Consider the following 20,157-nt stretch of genomic DNA (forward strand, 5'->3'; position numbering starts at 1 on the left):
GTCGCACTGAACCCTTTAGGAACTGCTCTTTGTGTGTTATCTGGCTTAGTGTTTCAACCTAACACGGAAGCTGGTGAGAGCTGGCACCTGTGGGCCCTCACTGCCTGCCAGGCGCCGTGCCGAAGGCGCTTTCCACGCACTGGGCCACGCCGCCCTCCCCGGAACCCTGGCGGGCACTGTAACCGCCAGCACAGCGATGGGGGAACAGCGCCTGGGCGGAGTGGATGTCGTCTACAGGGCGGCACGGTCGATGCCAGATGCCTTGTGCAGAGACCCAAGTTGTACTGGAGCCACGAGGTCTACTGGATGCCCTTCCGAGGGCATCTGTTAGGGCACTAGAGTGGGGTCTTCCTCAGGCACTGGCTGGCTGCTCTCTCAGGGGAACATCTCTCCTCTTACCCCAAGCTCCTGCATCGCAGAAGAAACTGGGAAGGGCTGGGGCCCTCTGTGGAAACTTGCCCACTCCCCACCCACAGGCAGAAAGTCAGCAAAACTCAGCCAGCCCACGTTCAGAGCCGCCGTGGTCCTGCCAAGCCTGCCCCACCCAACCTCCTGTAAGAGCTCCAGTCGACAGGCCCAGAAAAGCAAACGGGCCTTCTTGGGATAGAGAAAGGAAAACACCACGCAGCTGCCACCTAATTGGCATTCTAAACAGCTAGAAGCTTCCAAGCTCAGAAATGAATTAAATAAGCTTTTTTTCCCCTTTCAGGGTGGAGTACAGCCTCCAGGTTTCCACCCAAGTCACACCCTAGCAGCTGCTATTTATAATATCTAAATGCCAGATGGAACCTGCCGGGGTGAAACAGAAAACAGAGAGCTGGATGACAAAGGCCCCTCAAGCCCGGTGAGGCCCGGGAGCAGATGCCCACCCCGAGGGAGCACCTGGGGACTGGCTGAGGGGCAGGGCCCTGAGGACCCGGGGCCGGGGTGACCCTCCTTGCCCGAGTGGCGCTCCCCCGGCCAGCAGAGAGCACGCTGCCGGATGCTTCTCCTACATCCCACAGCCCGTGGCACAGGGCTGGGTGCTGGGCAGGGACTGGGGCTCTATCTGTTGCATCAGGAGCAGCCAGCAGAGGCCAGGAAAGCTCGCCCGGGGCCAGCAGCCGGCTGTGGAGCAGGCCAGACCCAGCAGCTGGGGTGGGGCCTCGGGTCCAGGCAGAGGCTGGAACAAGGTAGAGCAGGGTGCAAAGGGGGGACGTGAGGCAAGCCCTGATTTCCTCTCTTACCCGGTGTGATGTTCTGCCTCTTATTAACCCCTGGGGGACTCTGCTTCCTTATTTGTGAAACGCAGGCAGTAATTACATCAACTGAATGGGATATCTGAGAACACTGAATAGACAGTAAGCGCTTAGGATAGTTCCGTAGCGTTGAAACGGCAGCTGTTCCTATTGGATTTTTTGCCCAGATACAAAAATGCCTCTGTGTGACTTACAGGGCAAACGCAGGTCCCTCTCCTCCTGGAGGGCTGACAGCCTTGGAGACGGATCACATCACAGCTTCCCAGTTCCTGCCCCTGATGCGCCAATGCAGACCGGAAGGCTGGCTTGAGCTAAATAGGCACCTGAATAAAATCCCGTTAGTATCCTGCTGCCCCTGCTGCCCTGGCCCGCTGGTCGGCTAGCGAGTGAACATTGTTTCTTCCAAGACGAAAAGCCCTTCCCTCATTCTCTGATGAACTCCTCCCTCCTATCTCAGTGTAGCTCCACTCTGCTTTTCTCTAGGAACGCTCCTGACATTCAGACCAGTCTGATGTTTCTTTCAGAGCTTCTAGAGCAGTGCTGTCCTATGGAAATATAATGCCGACCACGTAGGTCATTTTAAGTGTTCTACTAGCCCCATGAATGAAAGTAAAAAGAAACAGGTGAAACTAATTTTAATAACAGATTTTATTTAACCCAGTATATCGAAAATAGTATCATTTCGAAATGTAATCAATACAAACATTAGTAAGGAGATGTTTTACAAAATCTGGTGTGTATTTTATGGTACATCTCAGTTTGCTCTAGTTCCATCTCAAGTGCTTGGTCTGCACACGTGGCCAGTGGTGACTGTATTGGATGGCACAATCCTACAGCGTTTGCTTGATTTACTGTTGGTTTACCCTTGGGGGGCCTCCAGCTTGAGTCTTTGATGCCGCCTGTTCTGAGGTTCTGACAAGGGTAGGGATGTCGGGAGACGAGCAGCGTTGTGTAGCAGGCCAGTGTGAAGAGTCAGGAGAGACTGCCTTCTGCCTTCTCCTAGCCAGTCCCTCGACAGTTTGGGTATTAGTCTTGGGGTGGAGGTGGGTCATGGGCACTGTGAATAAAACATAAAAAGCTGGGAATCCCCTGGCAGTCCAGGGGTTAGGACTCGGAGGGCCCGGGGTTCAATCCCTGGTCGGGGAACTAAGATCCTGCAAGCCTCGTGGCGCGGCCCCCCCCCGCCCCTCCCCAAAAAAGCATTTGCCCCCAGAGGAGCTAGGGAGCTGAGCTTTGAGCAGCCCTCACCGCTTCAGAGGAGTTGGGTTCTTCCCCTCCCTCCAAGCTCTTGCAGCTGGAGTGAAGGTTGCAGTCGGGAGCAGGTTATCACTGTTGAAGAATAAAAGGAACCTCCCAGGGAAGGGGTCCCATGGGGGAAGGAACAGGAAGAAAAAAGAGTGAAAGGGAAGAATCTTCAGATCACCAGCTGCAAGGACACTGGCAGCCTTTTCACACAGCCTCAGAAAAGCCTCTTTGGTTTCCAAAGAGTCTGCAACATTTTTAGGCTTGTGGCCTCTGAAGGCTCAGTGAGCCTCTGCCTGTTAGAAATAGTTTCCAAGACATCACATGAAAAATATTTTCTTTTGGTGCTCTGAGGACCTGAGCTCACTGAGGTCTCCTCCTACCCGTGAACGCCGAGGAAGGCACTCCCTGACTGGTGAGCTGCTAGCAGCCGCACTCACCCCCATTAAACTACAGGATTACGATGCCTGTCTTGTGCAGAAAATGTGAGAACCTTCTGGAAAACTCTGGAAGGGGCCAAGATGGGACTTTGCGGCTGGTGGCTACCAGTCCTGAAGCCGTGGAGGCAAGCCGTGGTTTTGCACGGGTCCCCACCCTGCCGGGGCCGCTGTTTCCTGGCACAGCCCTGGCGGCCCCCCAAGCCCTGATTTGGCCTAGCTTTCCGAGGCATTTGCCCTCTCTGTTGACTGCTCATAATGCAGACTGCCAAGCCAGTTACTGAAAGGATTTGGAATCTGAGGAGTAAGAAAAATCACCACCTATGCTCTAGGGGAATTTATGGGAACAGTCTGAACAAAATGACCCCTTCCAGGCAACCTGGCTGTAGTGCAGCCCTGCCCTTCCAGAAGCACCACTTGCCCCCAAATTGAGCCAGTGGGCAGAGCTGGGCCTCCCCTGATTTTGTCTGGGCTACTCTTATGTCCCTCCAAAAAAAGACCACACGGACACCTGGTCCCAGAAGATATAAGGTCCCAGAGAGATTGCTACAGCACACTCTCCTGAAAAATAATTTCCTTTCTTCTTATCACCGTAAAATCTCAACGATTAAAATGCTGAGAAAATGAGGTTCTCCTGATAACTGGCGTTTTCTGGTTAACAGGAAACTGGTTTGATTTTAACCAGTGATGCTGAAAATCTCTGTCCCCTGGACCAGGGCCTGGCCTGTTTTTAATCATACAGGACCCTGCCAGGCTCCAGGGCATGATGCTTCTAGACAGCACGGGGGGCCGTCGACGTAGAACACACTGAGTCAACCCTGATTCCAGGCCTGCCGCTGGCTTCTGGCATTTTGTTTCTGTTTGGTGTTAGCCAGACCCTTTAGATGAGCTCATTTTGTTGTAGCTATGTCGCTTTACCCTAAAATCTAAGCATAACCCTTCAATTTGAGGGCCTAAGTTAACTGGGTTCCACTTGAGAAGTGGCTCTAGTCAGAGCAAAATGTTTTAGGCTCACATCTAGCCCCTGACCACATTTTGACTACGGGATGATTTTAGCATTCACTTGGCAAGGGCATTTCCATTTGGCTCCCCATGAAGTCACCGAAATTCTAGTTATTTCTGTAATGTGTGATTGCCTGGTTTATTTGTAAGAACTATCCATCGGAGCTGAGCTATTCTGTTTCTGGAGCCGCTTATACGATCACAGTTATGAAATGTTTATTTTCTTAGATCAGCTTAAGCTGATAAGGCACTTTTGAGCCATTAAGAATCTTGTAAGTCGAGATTGTTTCGATAGATGATTTTTCTGGTGGGGGGTAAATCAGATGAATCAAGGCCTCTCCCTTGATTGGGCTATTATCTTAAATGTGTGTGACCGTCACATGCTCCTTTGAGAAATGGTGCTGCCTCCTTAGGAAGATCTGCTGCCAGCTCGCTCTGTTTCCTCTGGCTCACACCCAAGGACCCGGAGAGACGAGGCCACCCCAGAGAGGCAGAGGGTCAGTCAGGAATGGTCCAGGGCCACAGGGCCCGTTTGCAACCACGCTGGCCACAAGAAGCCAGAAGAAAATATTCCAAATTAATGAACATGGAAGAGGCTCACGGATTTAAATCCTCAGCACAAATCTATTTGAAGACAGGCCTTGCCCTCGCAAAACTTACTTTCCTGTGACGGGGACAAATCGAGAAGGAAATAAATACGCAATCTGCTGTTGAGGGCTAAGTAACAAGGACAGAGAAGGCAGGATAAGGGGAGAGGAGGTAAAGGGGAAGAGGGGGCAGTGGGTACCTGTCAGGCAGGGCGGGCAGGGTGGCCTCTCTGAGGAGTGACCTGAATGGAGAGAAGAAATCCAGTGCTTCCAAAGTGGAGGGAGCAGGGGTGCAGATGCCCTGGGGAGGGAGTGTGCTGGCCGCCGGAAGAGCAGAGAGATGGTGTGTCTGGAGAGCAGGAGGCGAGGAAGAGATAGGAAGGAGGGAGAGAGCGGGGAGGGTGCAGAGCTGGAGAGCCTCTCAGCAGAGCCACAGACTGTCCTGACATCCACTCTTTCTGCCTCTTTTTAATAATGAAATCGCCCGCCGTCTCGGCGGGGCTCGTGGGCCTCTGCTAGCGACCACATCTTCCAGCCTCGAGTGCAATGGAGTGTGGCCACGTCATTAAGTTCTTGCCGTTGGACCGTGAATGGAAATGGGTTCGGCTGCGCCGCGGTTCAGTGCTCACAGAGTGGGGAGTGTTCCTCCCTCTCTTTCCTCCTCACAGGTGGAACCCAGACCTGGTGCTAGGGGGCCACCCGGTCCATGCAGACCAGGGGGAGGCCCAGGCAGAGGTTCGGAAAGCGGGGTCCCTGGGCCTGCGACATCAGCATCCCCTGGAATCCTGTAAAAATGCAAATTGGGGGGGGGTGCCCTCCAGACCTACTAAATTAGAAACTTTGGGGGCGGGGCGCAGCAATCTGTGTTTTAACACACCCTCCAGAGGATTCTGATAACCTCAGGTCTCAGAACCACCGCAGGCTTTCTCACCATTGGCAGTACCGACACGGCGGGCACAAACTTCTTTGTTGTAGGGGTCTGTCTATGCCCTGTGGGATGTTTAGCAGCAGCTCTGGCCTCTACCCACTAGAACACAGCAGCACACACCCTTCCTCCCCCTACTTGTTACCACCCAAAATGTTTCCGTACACATTTCCTCTAGTATGTATATCTTCTTTTGGAAGAAGAGATAAGAAACTAATAAAGTGATTACCTTCGGGTAGTAGGACAGGGTGGAGGGGGCTTTGGAGGGCTTCGCTTTTCTTTTGCATATTTCTGTTGCATGCTCGAGTTTTTACCATGTGTATTGCTGAAATAAATCTGTAGGCCCAAGATGGGTCCGCTCCTTCCCAGGGTGCCGTGTCAGCAAACCGAAACTTAGATCTCACATCCGCGTCCCATAAATGCTCCGCTTGACCAGACACGCAGCGTGTCCAGTCAGCCAGTTCCCGAAGGCCGAGCCAGCTCCAGGTCTCCTCATCCCCATCGAGGGTGGCTATGTGGCCCCAGCCAATCAGATGTTTTCTGTTTGTCTCTTGCTCGTTCTTTATTCTTTATCCTATAAAAGCTTCTTGCCGTCTGCCCCATTTTTTCAGTTCTCTGAAAGCAGATTATTCATTTCATGCAGTGTTAAATCAAGTTTGTATCATCTAACTTGTCTTCTTTAATCTTTTTTCAACAGGATGTAACAATAATGGGGAAGAAATGTTTTAGAAAGACTACATATTGAAAGAGTGGAAACTAGGTTTCTTTACCACCGTTCTGACACCAACTCCAGCGTGTGTGGGTTTTCCCACACCACCAAGCAATTCTCGGACGCCTGCAGGGTGTCCTACAGTTCAACTCAATCCTGACGTTACCTGGAGAGAGCGTCAGACCCCGCAGGTTAAGGGCTCAGCCCCACCAGACCACCCCCGACCCTCCCGCCACTTCAGATGCCAACTGTCAGTCCAGGTTGTCACCTGCGCTTCTGACTGGCTGTAGATTGGAGGTTCCCATGACTCCCAACTTGGGTTCAATCAATTTACTAGAGTGGCTCACAGAATTCAGGAAGCCAGTTTTCTTACTAGATTACTGATTTATTACTAAAGGATATAACTCAGGAACAGAGCCAGATGGGAGAGGTGCATAGGGCAAGGTACGGGGAAAGGGTTTGGAGATCCCAGCCCTCTCTGAGCACTCCACTCTCCCAGAATGCCCATGTGGTCACCAAACCAGAAGCTCTCAGAATCCAGTCCTTTGGCGTTTTTATGGAGGCTTCATCACATAGGCCTGATTGGTTACATTATTGGCCATTGGTGATTGACTCAACCTCCAGCCCCTCTCCCCTCCCTGGCAATCGGGGGGTGGGACTGAAAGTTCTAACCCTCTATTCCTGGTTGGTTCCCCTGGCAACCAGCTCCCCTTAGGTGCTTTCCAAAATTCACCTCATAACAAATGACACTTTTATCAGCTTTATCACAGGAAATTCCAAGGGTTTTAGGAGCTCTGCTCGGAGATCAAATATATATTTCTTATTATAAATCACAAAATCACACTTCCTATAGAGCTTCTCAGCATCCGTAACATGTGCTAACACATTTTTAATCTCCAAGGGGAGCCGAATCCTGGAAATGCTGTGCCTCAAAACACTTCCGGAAGCACCCATCTGGCCAACACTGATGCCTTGAGCCTCCTCAGTGCAGGAAACAGTTGAAGGTGGCCAAGGCTGGGCATTTCACTGGACGCAGGCTGGTCCTTCCACTTGGGCGAGACATGCGCTCTGAGATATGACAGTTCTTTCAGCAACTTTGCACTGGCCCCTGGGCAGTTCATTCTTGAGAGGAGTCCCGCAGGTAGTCTTGGTCTCTCTGGTTTGTACCTCACTTTGTGGATGAACCACCTGCAAGTTCCCCAGGAGCTGGAGGAGTGGGGGTTTGGGGGCTCCACCGCCCTCTGGACCCCATTCCCCACACGGCCCACGGCCCCTGGACCGAGCTAGCCATCGGCCCTGCAGGCTCCCTCTCGAATGCTTTGCCTTCTCCTGTCCCCTCCAGGTGTTGCGGCAGATTCTCCTCCTTCTCCTCCTCAACCTGCCCCTTTTCAGCGGATGGGGAGGAGGGAGGTAAGGGAGGATGAAATTTTAAACCCTGGTGATCATTCATTTCTGATCTTTTCCACTATTTATCCCAAAGTTCCTCAGGCACACAGCACACCTAGTGGTCTATTAAACACACTGGAAGTTAACCAAGCCCAGCCTTCAACCCTTGCTACCCAATCAATAACGGTGATCATTCTGTAGCTGCAAACGTCAAATCCTAATCATTTCTTTCCTCATTAAATGAGTTGATAGTCATCTAAGGGGCTTGTAATAGGGCCTACCTGGCATGTGGTGACTGCTGGTTTTATTTTGTTTTGTTTAGCCATTATTATATCATCATATGCTACACTCAACATTTCTCACTATTTAACAGCCTCTGGAATTATCCAGGTTTTCAATGAACAGAATTATACCGTGAATGTGGAATGAAGAGATAAGCAAGTGGCATGACCCACAAAGTAAGAAAGATCTCTACAGCGATGGGAAAGTGAGAGTAAAATTGAACTATATATCCACAGAACTGTAGATAAAGAGATTCTCTTCACAGCCACAGATGCTAACTCAGGTGTCTTCAATTCTGTACTCGTCCAGTGAGACTTCCCCCCGCCCCCACATACAAGTGGTTCTCAAATTTTAGCACAGATCAGAATCCCTCGGAATCCCTTGGAGGGCTTGTTAAAAAAGAACACTAGCTCCACCATCTAGAGTTTCTGAATTAGTAGGTTGGGGTAGAGCCAAAGAATTTGCATTTTTAACAAGTTTTCAGATGCTGCTGATGTTATTGGTCTCAGGACTGTACTTTGGGAACCACTGCCCTTTAGGTGAACTTAGACCCTGGCATTTAAACATGGCTTTTGCTTGAATCAGGTCATGGGTCCAGCTTGTCAACATCAATCAAGGTCCTGTCCTTCATCGTGTTTGCTTTGCGGCATCCTCGCATCTGAGAGGCATGCCCCCTTCGACAGGTCCTTGTACAGGTCACTGATGCAAATGTGGACTAGGCTGGCTAAGGACAAAATCTAGGTCAGGTTAATTAAACCCGTAGCTTTTAGGCTCACATCAATTCACTATAATTACAGCCATAGTTCTCAATCCTGATTAAACTTTAAAATCGCAGGGGAAGCTTAAAAAACAACCAAAAAAAAAAACTTAAAAAAAAAGAACCTCTCCAGGTGATTCTAATGTGCAGCTAGGGCTGAGAACCACCATCTAGAGGTCTTACCAGTTTAACCTGTTAAATCAACCCAAATGAACTGTCCTGCCCATGTAACTTTATTTAAGTTATTGTGAGGGATGCTGTCAAAAGTTTTGCTGACATCAAGGTATGTTTTCCTACCCTTTCAAAACCATAAAATTATATTGGCCTACCATGACATAGTTTTAGGGAATCGTACTAATTTTAAAGATCACCTTTTAAATATGTTTACAGTTTGTTGAGGAATTTTGCCTGGGGTTGATTTCAAACTCACAGAATTGGATCCATTTAGTCTATATAATCCCAGTGTAATGACAGCTAACATTTATTGCTTACTAACTTTGTCTCAGCCACAGTGCTCAGTGCTCTTCAAAAATATTCAAACAATCCTATGAAATAGCTTTTATTATTTCTATTTTTATAGACGCAAAATCAGGGTTGGATTCTAGCCAACTCCAGGGTCCATGCTCATAACCACTAGTGTTGCTTCTATTTATAATTGCCAGGCTCCATCTCGTTCTTCAAATGTTTTATGATGTCTTACAAGGATGTTAAAGATATGAGGAGGCATGAAAGAACTGGAATAAAGACAGACCAGAAAAGCTCAAAATGAGTCATGGGTCAGAACAAAATTCTTACACATTTGCTAGCTGAAGGGTCACCAGGTCTGGCTTTGAGTGTTCTGGAAATGTCAAGTCAAAATAGGATCACATGTTCAATTGCACAATTGACATTGGATTGAACACAAACATTGCTCAGAAGTACCTGGGAAGCCCTGGGGTTTCTTAAAGACACTGAGGATTAAAGGAATGTCTGCAAGAATATCTTCATGGTCCATGCAGACAAGAGTGTCACAGGACTCAATAAACCATAATTTACACCATCCGTTTCCTCCCTTATTAAAAAAACCCCAAAAAACAAAAAACTGGGAATTTTGGCTAGCTTTATAATTCTTCAAAGATTTCTGCATTCCAATTTCCAGTACCCCTTCCACCACTGGCAACTCACTCCAAAAGAATATTAACACCAACTGAGCAAGTCTTTGCTCACATTTTCTCAGTACCCCGGAATGTAATTTGAGCAGCCAAGACTGCCTTTTGGAGAGTTTCACAAAGTTTCTTGACTCGCCTTCCCTTTTGGACTCTCATGCATCAAATCACACCTAATTTTAAGGAATGAGGTTTCCCTTTGCATGAAGTTGATGTGGCCGTGTCCACAGGCTGGCTTCTCAGGTCTGCAGGTGAGGTTAGCATAAATGGAAATAACAATGTCACTCCCCATCAGGTGCCCATCACAATGCCCACTGCACCAACTCATCCCTCCTTGTAGCTTGATGATGCAAAGTAAAGAATAGCAGATCCGGGGGCTTCCCTAGTGGCGCAGTGGTTAAGAATCCACCTGCCAATGCAGGGGACGTGGGTTCGAGCCCTGGTCCGGGAAGATCCCACATGCCGTGGAGCAACTAAGCCTATGCACCACAACTACTGAGCCCGCATGTGGCAACTACTGAAGCCCACGCACCTGGAGCCCATGCTCCGCAACAAGAGAAGCCGGCACACCACAACGAAGAGCAGCCCCCGCTCGCCGCAACTAGAGAAAGTCCATGCACAGCAACAAAGACCCAACACAGCCAGAAATTTTAAAAAAACAAATAAATAAATTAAAAAAAAAAAAAAGAATAGCAGCTCCCCTTGTGTCAGGTGAAACAATCAGTGATGAAGCCAATAATTTATCATTTATATGTATGAGACTAAACAATAATGGGAGTTTTATCTTGAAAGATATTAGTATTTTCTTGTCATCTGAAAAAGACATGGTGTTAAAAGTGATGGGGTTTTTGAAAGGAGATCTCTTGACACAAGATTCATGGTTAGGATAGAATTATGCATCCTTTGCAAAGTACTCTGCTATCTTCTAACATTAAGCCACCCATCTCCTCCTTAGCTGGTTCCTTTTCTTATCCTTTGGATCCCACCTTGAGCACCGGTTCCTCAGCTGAGCCTTCTCTGACCACTCTGTGCAGGCAGCTCCCACCCCGTGACGGATTTTTGTTTACTTATTTCCATTACCTATCTCCCCTGCTAGACAAAAGGACAGCAGGCATTTACCCTGTGGTCTCAGGACCTAGATCAGGGCTTGGTTCATAGTAGGGGCACCAAAAGCACCTGCTGGAAAGAGTGAAAACCATCAAGCAGGTGAACATCAGTGACTGTGGAGTTGGGCTCTGAGGGGCAGGTGGGTCCAATTCTACATCATGAGAAGACAATGGGGCTGTTGCAGTATTAGGAGTGATCACAGAAGCATATGGGGGAAAAAAGAGGGATCCTGAGTGAAAAAACTCATTTTATCCTTTCTAATAACCAAGACGAAGAGATGATTAGAGCATATGAAATTTACGAGCAAAGTTGATTGCCATGTACCGCAAAGGAAGGAAAATGGATCATGAAATCCTTGGTGGAAAGTACAGGAAGAGCTGAAGTGGGCAGAACATCATTACTTATATCGGTCCCCCCTCTTCCCACCACCAAGCAGTTTGCCTGCCTCTACATCCCTCATGTGCTGCTTTACCCTCTGCCCAGATTCCCCAAGATGGTACCGCAGGATGTCACCCTGCAGGGGCTAAGAACCAAAGCCATAGTGTAACAGTGGCCAGCGTCAGCTTTTCCTGCAGTTGGAAGAAATGAGGAACACAGAGGTTTAGAAAGAAGTGCTGTCTAGAAGAGCAGGAAGAAGACACCCAAAACACAGATCCAAATACGGAATAAGACAAAAACAACGGCAGGAGGATGTAGCCAGAAGAGTGAGGAAAAGCAGATGAATCTGACTGAGAGAAAGAACAAGACAAAGCTGTCTCCCCATCCCCCTGTCAGACTGTTCAGGCTAAGCCAGCGGTTCTGAGGGCGGCCCTGCAGTCAGCAAGCGCAGTGACTCACGGGGGCTGCTGGTACCGCGCACACTGTGCAGCTCCTCTCTGCTCCGCTCAGCCCGGCACTCTGCAAGCCCCTGGAGGACAGCAGGAAAGGGGCCCAGCGGGCACAGGGGGCAGGTGAGCAGGCAGCCACGTGGAGGAGGAAGAGTCCCACACCAGCACCTCCTCCACCCTCCCCCTCCCCATTACGGAGAGCACAGGGCTCTGAGGAGGGAGCCCCAGGAAAGCCTACTGAGAATGCGCGATGGAGAGGGCTTTTGCGGAAAGGATGTTTGAAGCGTTGCTACTGTTTAGGTCACCTCTTAGCCAAAAACTATGTGAACGGGCTACTCAAACGATCTTGGAAATGCGTTTATAACTTTTTCAAAGCTTTCCAAATGAAGAGTTTTGAGTGCTTTAAAGTCCTTGGTTAAAAATATAAAACTCTTAACACATTTTGATTAGTTTACATTAGTCTGCCCTTAGAGAAAATGGAAATTTACTAGCCAGATTTCAACAAAAACCTTTGCACAATTGGTGAATTACATGTGAATTAATGAGCAGCATGACTCGATGTGACCAGCAGTGCCCTTTCTGCATTTAGAGGTTGGAAGCCATCCTGTTTTCAGCCATGGCAGTGCATGCAAACTAACCACCATACTAGGCTGAACTTGGAAATCCACATCTGAATTACTGTATCACAGTCTTAAAACAATATTTAGAATGAAGTGTTTATTGTTCTCAGAAACACTGGATATCAACTTTTTAATCATCAGTATTTTTAAACTATTTTGTTTCACCTCATTTAAAACTTCTATCTTATGATAAAATTTAGTGAAAATTTTTAAATAACTATACACATAGTGGTATAAATTCAAAAGCTTTGCTAATAAGGGTTTACCACCAAAACAGTTGATTATTCACTTTAGAGGTACGAAGGCAGTTATCTATGCAGCCTAGGTTCTCGGAACATTCCTTTTTCACCTTTTGTTATCCATCTCAAATAATGACTGCTGTGGTGGCTTCATATCCTAGCTCTTACGTCTCCCTCACCCTTCTGATCATTTCTAAAGACGGCAACAAAAAAGCTTTACACAGTGGGAAGTTTCACTTCTATAAAACCAAAGGCAATTAATTCTGGGTTGATTTTTTTAAACATGACAATGCAAGGGTTTTCAGACGTCTCAAAGTAAAAAAAGAAATGACTGTCAAGAGCAAAACCGTCCCCAGTCAATTCAGACCCTGTCGCAGTAGCGTTCCCCTGCCCTGGTTCTAACTCATGACAGATCAAGGCCCCTGGAGACCCTACATCTCAGGAGAGAAGCTGAGCTGGGCTCCTGACTACACAGATCACCTTCCTGGAAAGCGAAGCGGGACTTTCCTTGCCTTGAACCTTAATGCCGTCAGAAATGATTCCCCAAACTCACTGGAATGCAAGCTGGGTGGTGTCAACTACCTGGCCATCAGGAGGCTGAAGCCCCACCCTGACCCTGCAGGCAACCATTAGGCGGTTTCTGAACCTCTTCTCAGTTCTTCCCTCTGTAAGATGAGGTGGAAGGTAGTTTTCTAGCATGAAATAGCAGGTTCCCTCCAATCCAAGATCATTTGGAGCTATTCCAAACCCTTAGAGCAGTTTCAGTTTAAGACAATGTGGCCTGTAAAATATCTTCCCACACAGAAAGAGTCTGGATCTTAATTTGTAGAATGCTTGGTAACACTTTGACAGAGGGAAGCAGGTGGAGGGTTGGGGGTGGTCCCGGGTGTCGGCTGTAGCTGCTCCAGTTTTGAGTCTTCAGTGTCGCACCATCAGTGACAAAGTCAAAATCAACCTATGAATCCGAGCCCTATGGATCACTCATCATATATACTTAGCTGGAAGGCCCCTGTCAAATAACTCACATACGCATGCTATCATTCGGGTTAGGCAGGTTACAAAATTATGGTGGTTTGTCTTACGTCAGCTTGGCTAAGCCAGGACTACCTTTCCTTGCGTCCCCTTCCCTAGTGGTTCTAAATGAGAATCGGCTCAAAGATACGCTTGTGTGATTTTTTGGAAGGTAAAGTGATGCAAGGGACGCTCTTCTCTGAGGGTCATCAAAGTCAAGTGGGGCGACAGATACATACGAGGTGCTGAAGGTCCCAGCCCGTCCTCATCCTCCTCCGCTCTACCTCCAGGTTCTTCTCCCCAAGTTCTGACCTTGAGGGATGGCCTAGGGTAGCTCCAGGCCCACCACCAGACACTGGCCGTCGACGCGGAGATGGTTACTACGCGGCGGCTGCAGCTGCCTAGAGCCCCGCGTGCCCCCCGCCCCGGCCCACGTCAGCATCTGTGTGTGTTCCGCCGCTCACATGGGCCACCTGGGGACTTCTCTTGGTCTGCACACCTCCTCCCGCACCCTCCCCCCCTGCAGCTCCTCACACAGCGGTGTCTGCTCTCATTCCTGAAACAGCTCCTGCATCCCATAGCCCTCAGAGCGACTCTTCTCCCCAGATTCCCCAACCAAAACAAACACAAATCCCCAAACGGACACTGCGGTTCTATCTACGTGTAACTCCTCAGAGGGCCCCAAACCGAGTGTTCTGCATAGAAGCTGTTTTTCTATGTGTTCTATGTCACAGCGTGCTTCCCGGGGGCTCAATGTCTTTGTCTAAGAGGGTATAAATTGTACCAAAAGACAGACAACCTCCAAGTGCACACACACGTGTGCATACAGTTGTGTGTTGGAGGAAAACATAACAGGAAACTTTCTTAGTTTAAAACCTTGCCTCTGCGAATCCGCAGGCAGTGGTGTGAACTATGACTCTGTCCCCAGCTCAGGCACAGGCGGACTGTCCACCTGTAATCACAGGCCTGCGTCCACCGTCCTCTCCTTCCAGCGCGGTCTCACAGCAGTGGCCGCTGGCACACACCACGGATGTGGCTGGGCTCAGCAGCCCTACTACGCACACCCGCGCAGAGGTGTGTTGCACTTGGGTAGCAATACTGGGTATGCAAGACGCCAATCCCTCAGAGATCTCACTGCTGGTCAGGCAACATTCATACCCTGACCCACAGGCGTTGACAGGGCAGTCCTTCACTCCTGGGCTGAAAAGCAGAAACCCAACGTTTAAAACAAAGAAAAAGAACACCGTAAAAGTGCGGGCATGAATTATTTGTTTTATTGTTTTTTACTTAATGCAGAGTCGATATTTTTGAGTAATGGTAATAAGATGCCCCAAATTCAACATTATTGAACATTTAAACAGTAAAGTATGCAGAAAGAAGCCCTCACATGTTAACTCCTTTAAGTTGTAGCTGGTGGAACAACACAGGATAAAGGCTACTGGGCTTGTCATCATGGTTGATGACATGGGAGACAGCAAAGAGTCCCCACTGTCAACCATTTAGGCACCAGGGGCAGTACATGTGCCTCCCTTGGAAATGTCTTGGGAGATCTAGAAAGACTCCAGATATGAAAGCCCTTCCTTTCACCTCAGGCTTGAAAGAGACGCCCACCACGGAGGGTGTCGAAGAACTCCTGTGGAATAGAAGTAGTTACGATGATATAGTAAAGAAACGGTTCTGCTGTCTTGGAAGTGCACTTGCTGACACGGCCCCTCTCTAACCCACCACCCGCTCCAGGAGGTCATGGGGAAGAGCCTCACACGGTGACCAGATGACACTAGGGCCACTGAGAGCAGCCTTTTGCTGGCTGAAGGCACCGGGTCCTCATCATCCTGAGGGAGGGGGTCGCTGGGTTGTGAGTTACATTCAAAACGCACATCCCACCACAAAAAACTGCTCTCAGCTGCCGTACAGTTGATGCAATTTCAGGCCAAAAGTCTGAAGACTTTGAAAGCCCCAGAATGTCTGGGACCCCTGAAAGTCCTGACATGCAGGGCGACTTCCGCAAGGAATCCGATTCCCAAGGGGTGGAGACTCAAAGGGACACACGGTTGCGTTACATCACACAACAGCAAAAATGAATACACGACTCTGAAATATGGATATGAAACACCACAACAAAGTAAACCTCTCAGACTCTACAACTGCAGGTCGCACGTTAGCAATACCTGGCAGAGTCTAAAAACTGGTGATTTTCCCATAAAACGTTCATCTACAATGACTGTGATCAATACTTAAGGGCTAAGCAAAAAGTATATGAAAACTATTCTTCTTAAAAGACAAACTTCATTAAATACCAAGCACAGTGATCAAACGTAAGATGTCAAATTTAAATAAATCGCTTCCGATTTTTCCCAGTGGTAATCCAGGGCTTCCACAACAAGAATGGTCAAGGGCCAACCGCACCCCTGCCGGTGACACTGAAGGTGTAAGTCACACAAACCCTCCTTGGAAGAACGAAGGGCTACATGTTGGCCAGAGGAATCATCACCTCCAGCTTCGCTGGCTTTTGAAATCCCACAGTATTATGAATGCCCTTTACAGACACAGTGATACTGAAAAAGGAAACAATAAAGAAACACAAAGGTGCTTTATTTCAAGTCCATGCCACCTAAATCTACTGAGTACAGTAACCGGGACCGGAGAGGGGACGTATTAGAACCTAAACAACGACGACGACACCGGGACGTTCGCCCCCTGCACTGCGAATCTTAGTTCAGAAGAACCCGTGCGCTGGCAAGCCAGTCTCCTCCCTGAGAAGCACGCTTCACGCTCCGTTCTCCCTCCGGCATCTTCATCTCTCTCAGTTAAGGCCTGGACAGCGTCAGGGCGGTGGCGACCCCGGTTCTGGAGCTGTGCTCTGGCGGGGGCTGGGCTCCTGCCGTCAGCGGCCCGCAGGCTCGGGCGGTGCGGGGCCAGGCTCCGGGCCGCCCAGCTCTGCCGTCTGCCCCTGGAGCCGCTCCACTGTCTGCAGCAGCGCTGACCTCTCCAGCTCCAAGGCCAGGGTCGCCTGCTTCAGCTTGCTTTCACTGGTCAGGAGCTTCTCAATGGTGGCTTCCAGGCTCTGGATCCTCCCATTAGCCACCTAGAGAATAAAAGAAATGAGAATGGAACTGCCCGGGGAGAACACGGGAGATCCACTCTGCGCTCCACCGTCCAGCCTCGAAGGCACTCTGGAGCCCTGTTCTGGCAGAGACACATCTCTCCACGTTTACTCTCAGTTCTGGCCACAGGGGAAGACTCCATTGCTCAGACTCCCTCGCAGGCGGGCTGGGCCGCCCCGAGACGCTCCAGCACCCTCTTCCCCTGTCGTGGCTACTCTGGAAGCCGCCTGTGGAGACGGCGGCTTCCCAGTGCAGAGGGAGGCCGATTCCCGAGTCACCGGCTGCAGGAGGACAGCTGTGAGACGGCCCGAGAATGCTTCGCGGAGACACGGTGCAGCGTCCGCGGTGCTGAGCCCTGGGGTCTGGAGCGTTGTTACCGCAGCACAGTCCGGCCCACTTTGACAAATACACGTATTTACAGGCACAAACTGATTTCAGACGGACCATCAGAATGGTTTGTGTGTGAAGGCCCGTGTAGTAACAGCTCTCTACTCTGAACCGTTAATACGCCCTACAGTAACAAGGACGGGCACTTCCCCGGGGACGTGTGTGGAGTGCTCAGGGCGGCCGAGCTCTGCTAAGAGGGTCGCGTGCGTGGCCTCACTGGCCACAGACGCCAGCAGTGCCCCCACTCCCACCCGTCTGCATCCTCGGCACACAATCAGTGTCAGGCCGACCTTCCAGGTGCTCCTCTCTTGCAACGGACCCTCCTCTTCTCTCTAGTCCCCTCGGGCTGGCTTCCCAGGCAACCAGGGACTTGGCTCCAGTGAAGCGGAGGAGCCTCCTGAGAAAAGCCCCCGCCTCTGTTGCTGTCCCCGGGCCTCCTGGCCGATTCCAGCTCTCCGCTGCATTCTCGAGGGCTCAGGCCCGGGGTCAGTAAGGCACTGCACCGGCTCGCTCATCTGCCCGGCCGTCTACGTGTCCCCGGAGATTTTAGGTGGGAAAAACGGTACGTATTTTTTCCCTCATTTTCAAAACAAGGGAAACAGCTTCTTGAACAAGACAACACTTGTGCTAGACAGACAATTCTATGACTCAAAGCCTAGGTCTGGCTGTGACACTGAACACTCAAAACAGAAAGAAGAAAGGACTGAGATCCTAAGTCTGCCGGCTTACCGGCCAGGGGGTGGTCACACTCAGTGGGTATGTCAGAGCAGTGCTCTCCAACCCTCACACTCCTCCCACGGTCAAGGCCTGGGACAGGTCCCACCTCATCCCCTCCAGGGCCCACTCCTTCTGAAGGCCACACACTCCCAGGGGCCCCTCCCAGCTTAGCAGTGAGCTGACGCGCATGGTCATTTACTGGGCAGCATGAACGCCAGGGCTCCTCCTCAGTGAGACCGAAGCCGTCTCACGGAAGAAAACACACCTCGCCCTGCACGTGGGTCTGGCCTCCCAAAGCACCCAGCTCACGGGCACTCAGTGACTGGTAGTGGATTATTCCAAAAATTGCGCGTCCCTTAGCATTTGGCAACATCAGACACGTCTAAGCAATCGTCATAAGTACGCTGCTGGACAAATGAGGTTAGACAGTTTAGTCTCCAGCGGCTAGACGACATTCTTAAGTGTTCAACAAGAAAATAGATGGGGCTTTGGTATGTCCAACAACTGTATGAATGGAACAAAGCCAGGAAACAGGTCAATTTTGATACTTGGGCAGAAAAGCAAAGATTTATGTTGGAAAATTAAGTATTGCATTGAACAGCTATCCCTGGACTCTGAAAACTATTTTAAAAAAAAGAAAAAAGGGAAAAGAGGTGTGAGTCTCACAGAACTTATGTGGTCTGGCTGAAAGGAATTCCACATGACTCAGAGGGTAATGGGAAAACTATATGCAGGCACCCACAAACTGACACACCACAATCCCTAGCCCAACTCACTCTTTGAGAGCAGCAGTGTCTTACAAATTTTGGTGGCCTCTGGCACCCAGCACAGCTGGGACCGGCATAAGCTCTAGTCTTGAATGATACCTCCAGAAGCACACAGCCACGTGGTCAAGGGAAAGATCATTCCAAGGAGAACATCTGTTGTTACCAATTACCTCTTGATGCGTTTCTTCAGAACGTAGATGTCTGAGCAGCTTTTCACAACCCCCTCTCTTCACAAAAGGGGTACGGTATCACAGGAGCAGCGCAAAATTACTTCCCCTCTTCATCGCAAAAAAACCCACATGGTATCAGCCCAATAAAATGAACCTTTTATTTGAGCACTATCCTAACGAGACAAATGCTTCAACTTCAAATCTGAGCTTTGTTAGAAATGTTTCCATCCTGCCATACTTCAGGGACCTACTGTTTGTTTGGAAGGCATTTAAAATTACCAGCTACACTGCAGACCCTTACGTGCAAGATAAGGCTCTTCGTTCCCCGGCACCTCCCCTTCAGGTTACAGCTAAGACACCCTGGAGAAATCGTACTCAGGCATAGTTTCAGTTAGGACAGCTCAATCTTAGAGGGGAAAAAAAGCTAACTTTCGGAATGTGACTGGTAGTCAGGCCTGGGTAAGGATAGACTTTTCTTTGTTCCTCTACAGCAAATATCTACTAGGTTTCTACTGGGGTAAAAATCCCTGCTGGGGGGAATACATCTTAAGACAGGGGTTGATTTATTAAGCTCCAAAGGCTGGCCTTTCTCCCATCACTGCCAAGCTTGTGTCTGCAAAGCAGCAACTTTCTATGGAGAAAAGTAAGAGGCTTGGATCAGGATGGAAAGCTTATTCTCAGGACAGCACAGGAATACCACAGGATACACATTTTGGAAAAAATACAAATTTTTCTCCACAGCAAGCTCAAAAATAATTTTTTAAAACACCCCCTTCCCCCCCTCCACACACAATTCCTTAACAATGACAGCTTTACCACCCATATTGACATTTAAAAAGCAGGCTGTATGGTTAGTTTATTCTATCTGATTGGTAGAGGAGTGCTACCCCCTACCCCAACAAAAAGGCATCTTTCTGTCCCTGTCACACAGATGAGGGAATCAGAGCAGAGCAGGTGACAGTGTGGGTGACACTGGACCCAGCAAGATCCGGCTCTCTGGACTGCGCCTCTGTGCTTGCTCCATCTCGCCCTCCTGCACGCACGGTCTGGGTCTGCCTTTCTACTCACTGTATGTCCTCATCCGCATTTACCCGTGGGTAAGACGGAAGCTTCCAGAGGGGAGAACTGTGCCCCTTCATGAACTGGATTTCTGCATTTGCACCCGGGACTCACAAGTCCTGATCACAGGCCCTGGCTTACTCTGTTAGGGAGACCCTGTGGCACTTCCTCACTCGGTATCACTCCGTGGACCTAGCTGGGTTTCGCTCCTGAAAGCTCATGCCTTTGATCGTCTCGTCATTACTCAAAGCGCAATCGCTGGCTATTCGGCTAATAGTACGACGGCACCCTGAACCCAAGTTCAGCTCTGGGTCTGTCTCCTGAAAGGGTTAAGTGCAGAAATAGCCTCTCAGAAAGTACCAGGACAGTCTGACCTTAGCAAAAGATAATCTGTCTGCTTCCTAACAAAAAGGAACAATTCTCCTGGGCTACCTTTGAT

At 49.5% G+C, this 20,157-nt stretch overlaps 1 protein-coding gene across 7 annotated transcripts in view; it reads right to left on the reverse strand.

Moving 5' to 3' along the window:
* Positions 1-16,089: 16,089 nt before the first annotated feature.
* The window catches only part of TBC1D1 (TBC1 domain family member 1), a 201,814-nt gene continuing 197,746 nt past the window's right edge, over positions 16,090-20,157 (reverse strand). For all 7 annotated transcript variants that reach the window (XM_028165582.2, XM_007178830.3, XM_028165583.2 and 4 more), the window contains one exon: positions 16,090-16,599. In XM_028165582.2, coding sequence (XP_028021383.2) covers positions 16,399-16,599 — 201 coding nt within the window. In that variant the 3' untranslated portion in view covers positions 16,090-16,398. The remainder of the gene's footprint in view (positions 16,600-20,157) is intronic.

This window comes from Balaenoptera acutorostrata, chromosome 5 (assembly GCF_949987535.1).
Source record: "Balaenoptera acutorostrata chromosome 5, mBalAcu1.1, whole genome shotgun sequence".
NCBI lineage: Eukaryota > Metazoa > Chordata > Mammalia > Artiodactyla > Balaenopteridae > Balaenoptera > Balaenoptera acutorostrata.